The 13073-nt window shown below is 36.7% G+C and overlaps 1 protein-coding gene across 1 annotated transcript in view; it reads right to left on the bottom strand.

The window, feature by feature from the left end:
• The window catches only part of LOC128871555 (atrial natriuretic peptide receptor 1), a 107134-nt gene that overhangs the window by 21390 nt on the left and 72671 nt on the right, over positions 1 to 13073 (bottom strand). Inside the window, exon 3 of the mRNA XM_054113402.1 lies at positions 488 to 602. Within this exon, the coding sequence (XP_053969377.1) occupies positions 488 to 602 (115 nt within the window). The remainder of the gene's footprint in view (positions 1 to 487; positions 603 to 13073) is intronic.

Here is a 13073-nt window from a genome sequence, read left to right as displayed (position 1 = left end):
TAGTTAAATCGAGATGGTTCGACTAATAAAAAGCTGTGCTTCTACAAGTGGTGTATCAAAATGTCATTTTTGTGCTAATTAGGTCTGGGCTGAGTCACTCAGACAACACTTGCAACACCCCTACCTCAGTTTTATGGCGTATTTTTCAATTTAAGTATATTAAAATGAAAAATCGGGCTAATTTCTTTGTTGGCATACAAAGATCGGTAGTCTTTTATATGAAAGAAAATGCTCAGCAACATATGCCAAACACAAAAACAATGTCAAAAATCTATGCGAGATAATTTTAGTGTTTAAAAAACGAATATACAAAAATCAAATAATAAAACGAAATCAATGAAAGTAGTATGAGTATGTATTTGGAAATTGAATACTCTAAACTAGAACTTCAATAAGCTGTCATTTTTATGCATAACAGTACTTTTGTAGTTCCAGATAGCACGCAAATCATCATTTTCCCAATCATTTAATGCGTTCTTTGACTTACCGCGAAAACATTTCAATATTAATAAATACATATTCGCCGCTATCAACCATATTCAGCTCCTCAGCGGTCAGCATAATTCGACGAATGTTCTCCGGTTCCGCACACATAATGACAACTGAAAAGAGAGGCAAGCGAGACGGAATTTTTAGTTTATTTATTTTTATTCTATGTTCTAAATATAGCATTTATGGAAGAAGAGGCAAATCGCTTGCTAGCTGAATGCTAATTAGCCTGAAGACCAACCACTTCTACTCGTACGTGCCGAGAAAATAAACATAATTTTGCATAAAATACATAGTAACCCTTGGGTATACTTAAGAGCCCTGAATGTGGTGTCTTGTGACCGAAATTTAGACAGTTGTTTGATGAACTGAATATTTACATTCTGCTAGGAAAGTACCGGAAATTGATTATTTAAAAAGCACGTTTACAGGGGTTGTCAATAATGAAAAAACACGGTTAGTTCCCAGATAACAAATATTATGGAGTAATTTCGTCAATAAAGGCCAGATTTGTGGAAATACTTATGGATTTTGTATCGCTAAAAATCACTATTTCCCAAGATTATTATTGTGCATGAATTTCGTGTCCAGAAATCCGAAAAGATCATCGCATAACTGCCATAATTGGACAATGGCACTGCCAAGCTGAGATTCTAAGCTGAGATCTACGCAATAGACAAAACACTAAAAATGATAAGACTAATGAACTTACCTCCGGTAAACATTACCAATTTTGTTGATAGTCCAGCAGCGATCGAGGCACTGGTGTCAGCGCCCATTAATTCAAGATGTGCTAAAGAATACAGGAGGTCGCTTTCGCTTATCCAACACCACACTTTACTGGGTCCCCGGCCACTCTGAAGTGGAGTGAAATGAAAGACCGTATGAGTATGCAAGGAGAGGCTACTCGTATGAACTCCACCTTCAGCGAATGAAAGAGGACATAAGCATTCCTCTAAACGAACTGTACACTCCGATTGACTTAAGCGTAATCGCGGAAACCAATTGAAAGTGGTCTCTGACTACGAACTGCAGGGCATCCAAAGCGCTCTGACCAGAACTGAATCTAAAAAGGTCGAAATGTCTTCTTGGATGCAACAAATCAACCACCAGCGTCCTTAAAGGTGTTATAACGAGTCATTGCATTATTGGCACCATGGTCAGTAGAATGGGTTTACCTCATAATGACTTTTGCAGGACTTGTGATGATAAAGAAGAAATTGAGTCGGTACAACACCTCCTCTGTGAATGTCCTGCTCTTCAAAGAAGCCGCACAAAATATCTTAGCGATTATTGCTTTGAAGATCTGAGAAATTTGTGAAATGTCTCACTGGATGGACTCGCTACCTTCTTAGAAAGTGGTTTAAGCAACTGAGTTATGCGATGGAAATCAGATGCAGGTACCACAATGGGCTTTAGGGCCACCGAGTGCCTTGTCTTAGCCAACCAACCTGGTTAACCTAACCTAACTGCCGTATTCACTTGAGACCCGCCAAACATAAACATTTTGACTGGGTTTCTTTATTTTTGAATATTCAATATTATTATTTCTTTTTTAAATTTAGCTCATTTGTAAACAAAAACAATATATGCAATTTTAAAATTTTATACAAAAATTATTAAAAAATCCCACAAGGTTTTTTTCAAATTTCACGGATTTTAGTTAGAAGTTCTAGTAAGGTTTTTGGTATGCAGTTCTGTAGTTTATTAAGTTTTAGTGAGATTAAGTACAAGTTTGAAGTAGCTAAAAAATCTCGGTAATTTTTTATAATATTTTTTCTTTACGGTGATGCGCATTTTCTTCATATAGGAAAAAAAATTCATTAATCCTTTCTTAAAATTCTATTGATTAAAAATCGTGGAATTGAGATTAAACTGTTGAAAATTGGATGAATATTGCTTTTATCAGAAAAATATCAATATTTTTACACAAAAATACAACACATTAAAAAAAATAGCCAAGTGGTAAAAATGTTAATTTGCTATAATTTTTTGCCGGCTGTATGTGGCTCCGCCTGACATTCTTCTCTTTCCGAAACTGAAATTATCACTCCACCCTAGCACCCGTTTCTAGTCGATATAAGCTATAAACGAGAATTTTTAAAGCGATTACGGAAATTTTGTTTTTTTGATAATTTGAAAAATGTTACGATGATTCCAATCATATCTGTAGGCATAAATGTATTACCTACTTCGGGAGGGGCCTTTTTGAAGGCGATACAAAAAATTTTAATTAGTGCTAAATATCTTGTGTTTTATTGATCAATTTCCAATCCTTTTTTGACAAAATGTATAGGCACAAGTGTTCGCATTTAAGTTAATGACTGATCTTTAAATAGGCTGCTTACCTAATTTGAGAATAAGCGTGTTTGCACATTCTCTAGGTTTAGTTCATAGTTCATTTGTATTCGCCACACTTCTCGCTGGCAGCTATCAAATTTTTATTAGGTTACTAAGCAATAACGTAAAAAAAAATTATGATGCATATTTAAAGTTAATGACCATAAAATACCATTTATTTATTTAAATTATTTTTGATTACATACATGCATATATAATCGTGTATGCGAGTTTGGTTAAAAAAAAAAAAACTAAAATAAAATAAAAAAGTGCGTGTAGCGTAGTACACATAACAGAAGCGAATATTTTGAGGCAGACAAAGAAAGAGGGAGAGACCCGAGAGAGAATGAGAGAGAAAGAGAGAGCGAAAGAATATATATCTAAATAAATTCACAACATTTGCAGAGAATACAAATAGACAAAATTTACAAAAAACGGAGACCGGACACAAACCGTGGCAACAACGCGTCCTACTCCGAGCGTTTATCAACCGTACAAACGCAGCGACTCCAGGACCGCAGCAATGGCACAAAATACCGCAAGGCAATACCAATAAATCCGACGCCGGAATGGATAGCACTTTATAGTACGCACAAGCACTAGCAATGAAACGGTAATAAGCGATAAAAAGTAGGCACAAAAAAACAACGCCAAAAATTTGGGACCAAAAAACGCCCCAAACAGTAGACACCAAGGAAATATAACGCCAAAAAATAGGCACCAAAAATATATTTCCTACAAGTTTGCACCAACAAACAAGCGCCAAAAAATAAGCAGTGTTATTTCTCACTAGAATTAGCAACCACAAGGAAAAACTCAGGAAAAATAGCATAAAGTGTATCTAAGATATATATAAGGTATAGCTTTCTCTCTCCTTATCCTCTAAGTTTTATCTTTTTTCTCTACGTTACTCTCCATTCTTACTTGTCCGTCGACGCCTAAGAAGTTTCACTTCAAAAAAATATTTACAATGTTTCTCGTGTGAGAATTTTTTCTGTTTATTTTGCTTCATGTTATCAATTCTTTAACCTCAATCAAATGAGTCAAACATTCAAGCTTTATACAAAATTTAGAGAAACTCAAAGAATTTTCTCAAAATTTAAATTTTTTAGAAATTTTCATCTAAACTTAAAGATTGTTATTTTGAATTTTTAGAACATTTTCGGGTATGCAGAAACATGCCTCATGATATTCTAGTAAGACAAGCAGAAGTCTAAAGTGTCTAAATTGCTCGAATTTTTAATATTTTTTTCCGACGGCTTTTTGCATTTTATTTTATATGAAAATGAAATTATTGTGGAAATCAAAAATAAAAAAAACCCAACTTTAGATGTTTTAAATAGTTCTTATGATAAGAAATACCCGCAAATCACCAAATTTTTGTTTTGTAAAAAGGTTCAAAATTTAGATGAACATTTTTCAAGGCAAATTTATTAAAGGTGGTATCATTAAATCAGCTGATTTGCTTATTCTTCTTTCACTGTGTCCATGTGGTTATCAGCCCAAAATGAAACAAGGCGAATTCATTCTTTGTTTTCTCCTTTGCTTTGACAATCAAACCTACAAAACATTGTTGTTTGTCTAGTGTCACCATCTTTAAAGAATGCGCCTTGGCTTTTTAAAATTTTTTTAAGTTTTGTATAAAGTTTCAAGGTTTGATTTATATGATTTTGGTTAAAGTACAACGTGGCGCAAAATTTATCACCCCATTGGAAGATTCTTGCAAGTCACATTATACGCGAATCATATTTGACACCTGTGAACAAGACAGCTACAGCGTACAAAAAAGTGGAGCGCGCAAAGGGCAAAATAAAGAATCAAAATCATTTTTTTTATTTAGTAGAAAAGGTAATTCAAAACCAAAATGATTATTAATTTTATGCCACCTTGTATAAATAATATTTCATCATGTAATCAGTTATGCTCGCGGCTGTATGTGTGTCTGAGTCAGCAATCGCCAGCTGTTTAGCGTGAAGCCTCCTCTTTCGAATGCTGTAACTCTCGCTTCTGTAAACAAATGAGGCTATCGATAGCATTTGTTGGCACTCGAGAGATTTCTTTTGCTTCCCTCGAAAAATGTTAATTGCAGCAAAACCTTAATGAAATATTTGCGAAAGTTCATATGAAGTTACTGATGAAGTTACTGTTAATTAAGATGTATTGAAATGTATAGGTGGATGGCAATGAATATTTATCGCGTACACGCGCTTTTGAATAGGTTCATATTTTCAATATAGTCAAGAAGACTTTTAAGGCGATTTAAGTTAGAAGCGAATGATAATTTTGTAAAAATTGGTAATCTGGCTTGAAATTATCGTCAAGTACTTTGCTACCGGCTGAATTGGAACAATGATCTTTAATATGTTAGCTTTGAGGACAGCGATCAGTTGCGGCTTATTTGTACAAACTTGAGATTTCAGAAAATCGAATTAGTAAGATCTTGGTGATCAATTTACGCCACCTTCTTGAGAGGTAAACATACCCATTGTTCAATACTGTAACTTGCCATCGTGATTTTGCATCAATTACTAAATAATAAATAATAGATTTAGATAGATAGATAATAGAATCGCCAAAACAATATGGCCCGTACAGCCTACCCAACATACACCAGTCCCTATTCGAAAATCTGACATTTATATAAATTGCTACTCGTTCTTCATCTTCTTACTGAACTCTACTAAAGAATAAGGAAATAAAGCTTCAAATTGTGGAAAGCCAAGCCTTGGTCGCTCCATCAAAATAATCCGTCGGCCAATTAGTTCTTTCGCGGAATGGTAATATGAAATGGCTACATTTGGGCATATTAATCGCCTATATTTGTTGTTGTTATAATATTCATACATTCTTGGGAGGTACCGGAATATACTACCGTAGCTGAGGTCCGCACTGGAATTGGTGAAGCTGAAGTGTAAATATTGAAATATTTGGAAATCAAGTTTAGAGTATTTTGCATGAAATCCAGGGGACACATTGTAAAATTACTTAAAAAGGCAGAAATATTAGTTTGATGACTACTGTGAAGGTTAAATAAAAATAAAAAAATACGAGGGGCATTAAATACGAAAGCATTTTAAAACAACCGCGAGAGCAAAAGAGCTGTGACTACAGGTTACTTGGCTGGGCATAGGCACACTAAGATATCATCTAGACAGTAATCGTCCGTCTTTTTACGGAACCTAAAAAAACCGAAGTTCCGAACAATTAATTCATATTTATGACCTTATGAGGTAATGCCATGCAAGCCGTATTAATCAAATTTCTAATATGGATATAAAAGTGGTCTCTCATATTTATTTTGTAAATTCTTTACTTTAAACTCCAGTAAGGGTAGCGGTCGCCATAGGATGGTGCGTGATAAAAACCATCTTCCGTTCGGTAGGTAGGCAGGTAAGTAGGTAGGTGAAATGGTTGAAGCACCACTCTGGAACTCCCCAAGTAGCACGAAAGCGCCGTTGTGATACGATTATGAGACCTGTAACAGGCAGATATCTACAGACAGCCAGAGCTGTTGATGTAATGGAGAAGTTTGATGGGATTTAGGTTGGAGCACTGCCTGAGGCTGTCGAAGAAAGGATCACTCAGTGACCTAGCTGTCAAACCTGGAGATTTACATAGAAAGTGCGCAATGGTTTCCTTCTCCGAAAGGAGAAAAAAATAATCTTAGCTTTTTTGCGGGGGTTAAGAGGTAATCTTAGCTTTTCTGCGTGTGTGCTGATTGTTAAGAGTTTGGAAATTGAATGGCGTGGGGTGACTAGGAATTTTTGAGTCCCCCATCTTTTTTACTGGGGCCACAGGGTTTTCGAAATAGCACGTGAAGGAAAATGGAGGCCCATCTTTTCTGCGCTTTCCTGAGAAATAAGCGTTCGAAGACGGCTTAAAACCGTAGGTCCCTCCACACCATAAATAGGAGGAGCAGCTCGACCAAACACCAATTAGAGAGTGTGAGTGCTAATTGTATAATACCCTATGCTCAAAAAGTACCAGGAAGGTGATGTTGACTGTTTTCTTGGATTGCCAAGGCGTAGAGCACCATGAGTACCTTCCATCCGTTTGCGAGATGCTGTACGTCGCAAAGGGCCAGAAATGTGGCCAAATCCAATGATGATAACGCGCCATCGCACCGAGCCCAAATAGTGCTGGATTATTTGACCAAATACCAAGTAAATACCGTCGTGCAAGCACCGTATTCACCTGATATGGCCCCGTGCGATTTATTTTTGTTCCCAAGTTGAAGTTACCACTTCGTGGAAGGAGTTCTGTCGATAGAGTAGATCAAAGAGAATGCGACGAAGGAGCTGAAGACCATCCCTTCCGCGGCGTACCAGTGGTGCATTTAGGATTGGGTTAAACGTTGGCATATGTGAGTTGCTTCAGACGGGTCATATTTTGAAGGAGATAAAATAAATTTGCTTGAAATTTAACTCTGTTTTGTTTTATTTAAACATTCCCGGTACTTTATGATCATAGGGTATGTGTACTATATATGGGTAGCTTTGCTTGAGAATAAAAAAATGTTGAAAGATGAAGATCAATTCAATCATCTTGTTGGCGAAATTTAGCCGAACAGCTTTATAATTTCTGTACACATATTTTGATGGGCTTAGTATGCACTTACATCGTGCTAAATTTATATGACACAAATGATGAAGATTACAGCATTTTTGCCTCACGATGAGGACATCATTTTTGTTATTTTATATTACTCACGTACGCTTCTGAAATAGTCCCTACATTCACAAGAATATGGTTAGTATAGGCATAACACCTGCGTTAAATTGAAAATATATAAAAGTAAAGGGTGATTTTTTAAGAGCTATAGGAAAGTTTTTCAAAAAAAACACACGTAAAATTCAGAAAAATGCATGCAATTTTTATTTAAATCGATAGTACAGTCCATATAATTGATATAATGTTTGATAATTATTTCATGCAAATGTTGACCGCGACTGCGCTTCAAATGTTTCGGCCGGTATCTCACATATAAATGCTTTAATGTTGTCTTCCCATGCGTTAATTGAAGCAGGCTTGTCTGAATAGACATGAGCTTTAACATAGCTCTAAAGGCGTTATATCGTACGATCTGGGTGGCCAATTGACAGGTCATGAACGCGAAATAAAATGTTCACCGAACTTGCCTCTCAACAAGTCCATTGTTACGCGTGCTATGTGGCATGTGGCACCGTCTTGCTGAAACCACATGTCATGCAAGTCAAGGTCTTGCATTTTGGGCAAAAAAAAGTTGGATATCATTTCACGGTAGCAATCACCATTCACAGTTACGTTACGATTCGCAGCATCTTTGAAGAAGTACGGTCCAATGATACCTCCAGCCCATAAACCGCACCAAACTGTGACCTTTTCTGGATACATTGGTAGCTCTTGCAATTCTTCTGGCTGATCTTCACTCCAAAATCGACAATTCTGCTTATTTACGTACCCATTGATCCAAAAATGAGCTTCGTCGCTGAACACAATTTTTCGACTTTAAACTTTCTTAACAGAACACGCATTTTTATAATAAAATTCAATGATTTGCAAGCGTTGTTCGTTTGTAAGACGACTAATGGTTACATTATAGACCAAACTGAAGATGTGTGACAGTGAAACAAAAGACGAAACGTGCGTCGACTGTTTAAACCAACTGTTTAAAAAGATAATAGCTAAAAAATCACCCTTTATATAATATATCATATTCCGGGTCACCCTGTGTAAGAAGGCGTCCATTGCATGCAAGTAAATATTAAGCAATTCTTATACTTCTACTAGGGGAGCACGTTGCCGATCCACGAGCACCTACTTGATTGCTTAGCAGATTATGATAGTATAATTATAATACGTAGCTATGAATGTCTGGATGTATGAATATGTTTGCAATACTGAAGTGCATTTAATTATTCATGGCAATTTATACTTCATTTCAAAATGAACTGTGGACAGTAGTCGTTACGATGAATAGTTGTGCGGTCAGAAATCGTCAATCAAATTAAATAATAAACGCGGATTGATGAACTATTATAAATATTGACATTACACTGGTCTAAATGATTTACCTACTTACAAATTTATGTGTAAATCAAAATCAATGTAGCGCAACCTACAATGTAAGACAGTTAGCTGCTTTTATAAAATGCTTCCAACGCTAAGGAAGGTAAGGGTAAGGGAAATGAAAGGTAAGTGTGTATGTATGTACATGCATACATCTGTGTTCACAATAATAGCAGCGTGATATATTGCAAAGTTTTGATTATTATTTGCTTTTCTATTTAAATGTTTTTTATTTACATTTTTTTTTATAGAAATAAAGTTCATATTAAAACATACTCTTTTTTGGCGCAAAAATAATCATCCATATTTGTTTTTGCATAAATTTTTTACAAAAAATGATTTTGAGTAATGGAAATCTTTGTTTTGATTTTAAAGCCTAGACAGACCGTGGCGTTAATCGGGATTATCAACTTAATTTGAAATTATCTCAGGAATTAATTCAACTAAAGCTGATTGCTAACTAGATCTAATTCTTATAGTTTAAGCGGAATTTTCAAAAACTCAACAACTTATACTCAAAGTTTCAACCCATTTAATTAGAATTTTTAGAATGCCATTTTATAGCTCATTGAATTTGGGTATAATAAATTGCAAGTCTGAAGTGGCTGAAAATTCGAGATGATTTTTGACATTTTTTTTTTTGTGTGGCCGGCATTCCAGAATCTCAGCTAAGACGAGATAAGCACAGTCTTAGCACACTGATTTTAGTCATAATGGGGCATCGCCTAATCGGCAGACACGACCAAAGGGTGGGTGTGCAAACACATCACTTCTGCAGAAGTTGTCTAGGTGAGGAAGAGAGGATTCAGCACCTTTTGTGTCACTGTCCAGCTCTATTCAGGCATAGGCTTACCATTTTAGGTAGACAAATCTTTAATGAATCGGAAGATCTTCTGTTCTGTTGAAATCAAGGCTATTCTAAATTTTTTTAAATTTTGCCCACGCGGCATCACAATGGGTTATGAGCCTGAGAGTGTCTCACAGTGGCTAACCGCTTGAACCTAACCTAACCTACAGAGAAGAAAATGCATAGTACCGTCAACGAAAAAAAATTATCAAAAATCCATACGTATTTTGAGTCACTTTAAAGTGGCATAATATCATACCAAAGTTTAGTACTCTACAAAGCTGCACATCTAGAATTTTTTTTTAATTCGGGCTAAATAGTTTCAAATTTTGATGAATACTTATTGAAATTTTTAAAATTTTGAATTAATTTCTGATATTATTAGGTGCGTAACTAAGTTCTCGCTGTTTTTTTTGATGAAAATACAACTTTATTCTGAAAAAATGGTTACAAGTGAATCATTGAAAGTATTGCCCATCGCTGGCTTTTCTTTTGAGGCTTTTCCACGATTAAGCCATTTTTTGATATCTTCATATGAATGGAACTGCTGGTCGGACGGCGCAATATCTGGAGAATATGGCGAGTGGGGTAGGATTCCCCATTTCAGTGCTTCCAGGTAGGTTTTAAGGGGTTTGGCAACGTGAGGCAGCGGGCTGTCATGCTGTAGAATCACTTTTTCAGGCCTCTCCTCGTATTGCAGCCGCTTCTCGCGCAGTGCTCACCTCAATCACATCAATTGAAGTCGATACCGATTCCCAGTGATGGTTTCGCTTGGTTTTAACAGTAAATAACACCAACTTGGTCCCACCAAATACGTAACAATACTTTCGCAGCGTGAATATTCGCCCGAGGCTACGACGTAGAAGCATAACCGGGCAGTCCCCATGACTTTCTTTTCTTTGGATTCCTGTAATGAATTCATGCTTCATCACCCATCACGATGCGATGAAGAAAACCCTTTTGCCGCTGGAGCAGTTGTTCAAAGGCGAAAAAACGACGCTCAACATCCCTTGGTGTTAACTCATAAGGAACCCAAGTCGCCTGTTTCTGAATCAATCCCAAAGCATGCAATCGCTGGAAATGGATTGGCGGGTAACTCCTAATACTGAAGCAAGCTCTTTTTGCATTTGACACGGATCCTCATTGAGCAATGCCTCCAATTCAGCGTCTTCGAAGGTTTTCGTCCTTCCTTCACGCGGACGGTCGTCAACATTAAAATCACCGTCTTTGAAGCGGCGGAACCAATCTCGGCACGTTGTTTCACTTAAAGCAGCATCTCCATAAACTTTTTGTAGCTCTCGATGCGCTTCAGCCGCTTTTTCGAATGAGAGAAGAGAAAACCAACCGCAAATGGCGACTATTCGACACAAAATCAGACATTTTCACAAAACCAAAAGTATATAATACCAAAACAAAATCACTAATGTATCGAAGCAGTTTGCGGCATCTATCGACAAACTCTTTAGTTGCGCACATAATATTTGCTATTAAGGGGGCGTCCATAAATTACGTGAGATGTTTAAGGGGGGGAGGGGGTCGAGTCAAATCTCATCTAATCTTACGTTGGTGAGAGGGGGGGTCTCGGCAAATATCACGCAATTTTTTTTCTGATTGAAACAAAAAAATTGTACATGCTTAAGATTTAATCTCAAGCGTAATCGTAGTATGATTAAGATCATTCACTAATTCGTTCGAAAGAAAATAATTTCATTCATACTTCGACGTTATACATTACTACTGTCAAACCACCATATTTGTTTTATACCAAATAGCTCAATTTAATCTGAATTTGCGGTACAGTGTAGCCCGTCGGTTGTTTTCGCGCCACTATGAGCCGAACGCCCTATCACTCAGGTTGACGTTTGACAATTCCGGACTTTAAAGAACATGACGGAAAATCATTTGCTCCATTTCTAATATGCGTACCGATTCAACCGCTGAATGCCTTCATTAGCACGCCTATTGATCTCTATTGCCCAAGTATACGTGATGATTTAGAGAAAATATGCTGCAGTACATGCGGTATTTACTTCGCATCTATCACAAGAGCTGCAGAGCACAGGAGAGCAGCTCACATTGCACCAGCTAAGCAAGCGCGTATGTTCCGCAAAGTGCGACCCTCACGGATTGTCACAAGCCGAGCTAATGAGTTACTGTGCGCAAGCGTCAACGGCTTAGAGTGGCTAGATTAGAACGAAGTTGAAGGAGCACATGATTTTACTGAAAATCATATGGACATGTTGGTCCCAATAGTCTCTCTTGAAACCGCGCATGATTCTCCATGGACTGAATTAGAGTAGATATTCTTTTTTTAATCGCAGTAGTTACGATTTAAGTCTCCTATTGTTACATTTTTATTACACTTATAACTCTCAGCAATATTGATTACTAGTCTTAACTAGTCGTAAATAAGAGCACGAAGCAAATTTTTTTACTTTTTACAATAACAATCCAACGCGTTTACATAAGAAACCCACATTTTGAAAAATCTCACGTGAGATTGGGGGATGAGGGAGGGGGTTGAATAAAATCTCCCGACATCTCACCAGGAAGGGAGGGAGGGTCAGAAAATTGAAAAAAACACCTCACGTAATTTATGGACGCCCCCTAACTTAAAACAAAATGGGTTATATGGTTCCTCTTATATCTTTTAATAATAATAATGGTAGAAAATAAATAGTCAGCACTTTGTAATACTTCGCGCTGCTATTACTGTGAACACAGTTGTAAATCCCTCCGCCAAGTAACGCAAACAGACGACAACAAATGTTGGTACGGCAACCGCACAGGTACGCGTGTTTGTAAATTTGTGTTATTGACAGTTTCAAGTCTAATGGTTATTAAATTTTCAATTATTTTTATTACATTCGCTGCCATATGTAAAAATTTCATTGCGTTATTATTTTTACTCGTACGCTTTGTAATATATACACATGCAATGCCGAGTATCGTACGCTTACTACTCTTTGACCATTGAATGTGATGCTTATTGACGTAAGTTGTTGGCGTATAATTCCTATGAATGAGCATCTAAACACCATTGACTACAAACGATTATTAAACAAATGTAAACATGCATATATTTATATGTATGTGGCTATGTATGAGCATAAGCATTTCTAGTAGCATATATACTCGTATGTATGTACTATGTATCGCGTGTGGCGTGTGTGTTGTGAGGACAGCCGCACGCAAATAAAACGTGACGTGTAATTTTTATTGCCCACAAGCAGACTTTATGGCGCTACAGCTCGGCGCCCACGGTCGCTTGATACTTCGGAAAATGGCAACGTTTATATTCACAATGCAAAGGTAAAGGTGCTAGTAAATTGACAATTAATGTGTGAAA

Source organism: Anastrepha ludens, chromosome 2 (assembly GCF_028408465.1).
Source record: "Anastrepha ludens isolate Willacy chromosome 2, idAnaLude1.1, whole genome shotgun sequence".
NCBI lineage: Eukaryota > Metazoa > Arthropoda > Insecta > Diptera > Tephritidae > Anastrepha > Anastrepha ludens.
This window is presented reverse-complemented; position numbering and strand designations above follow the sequence as displayed.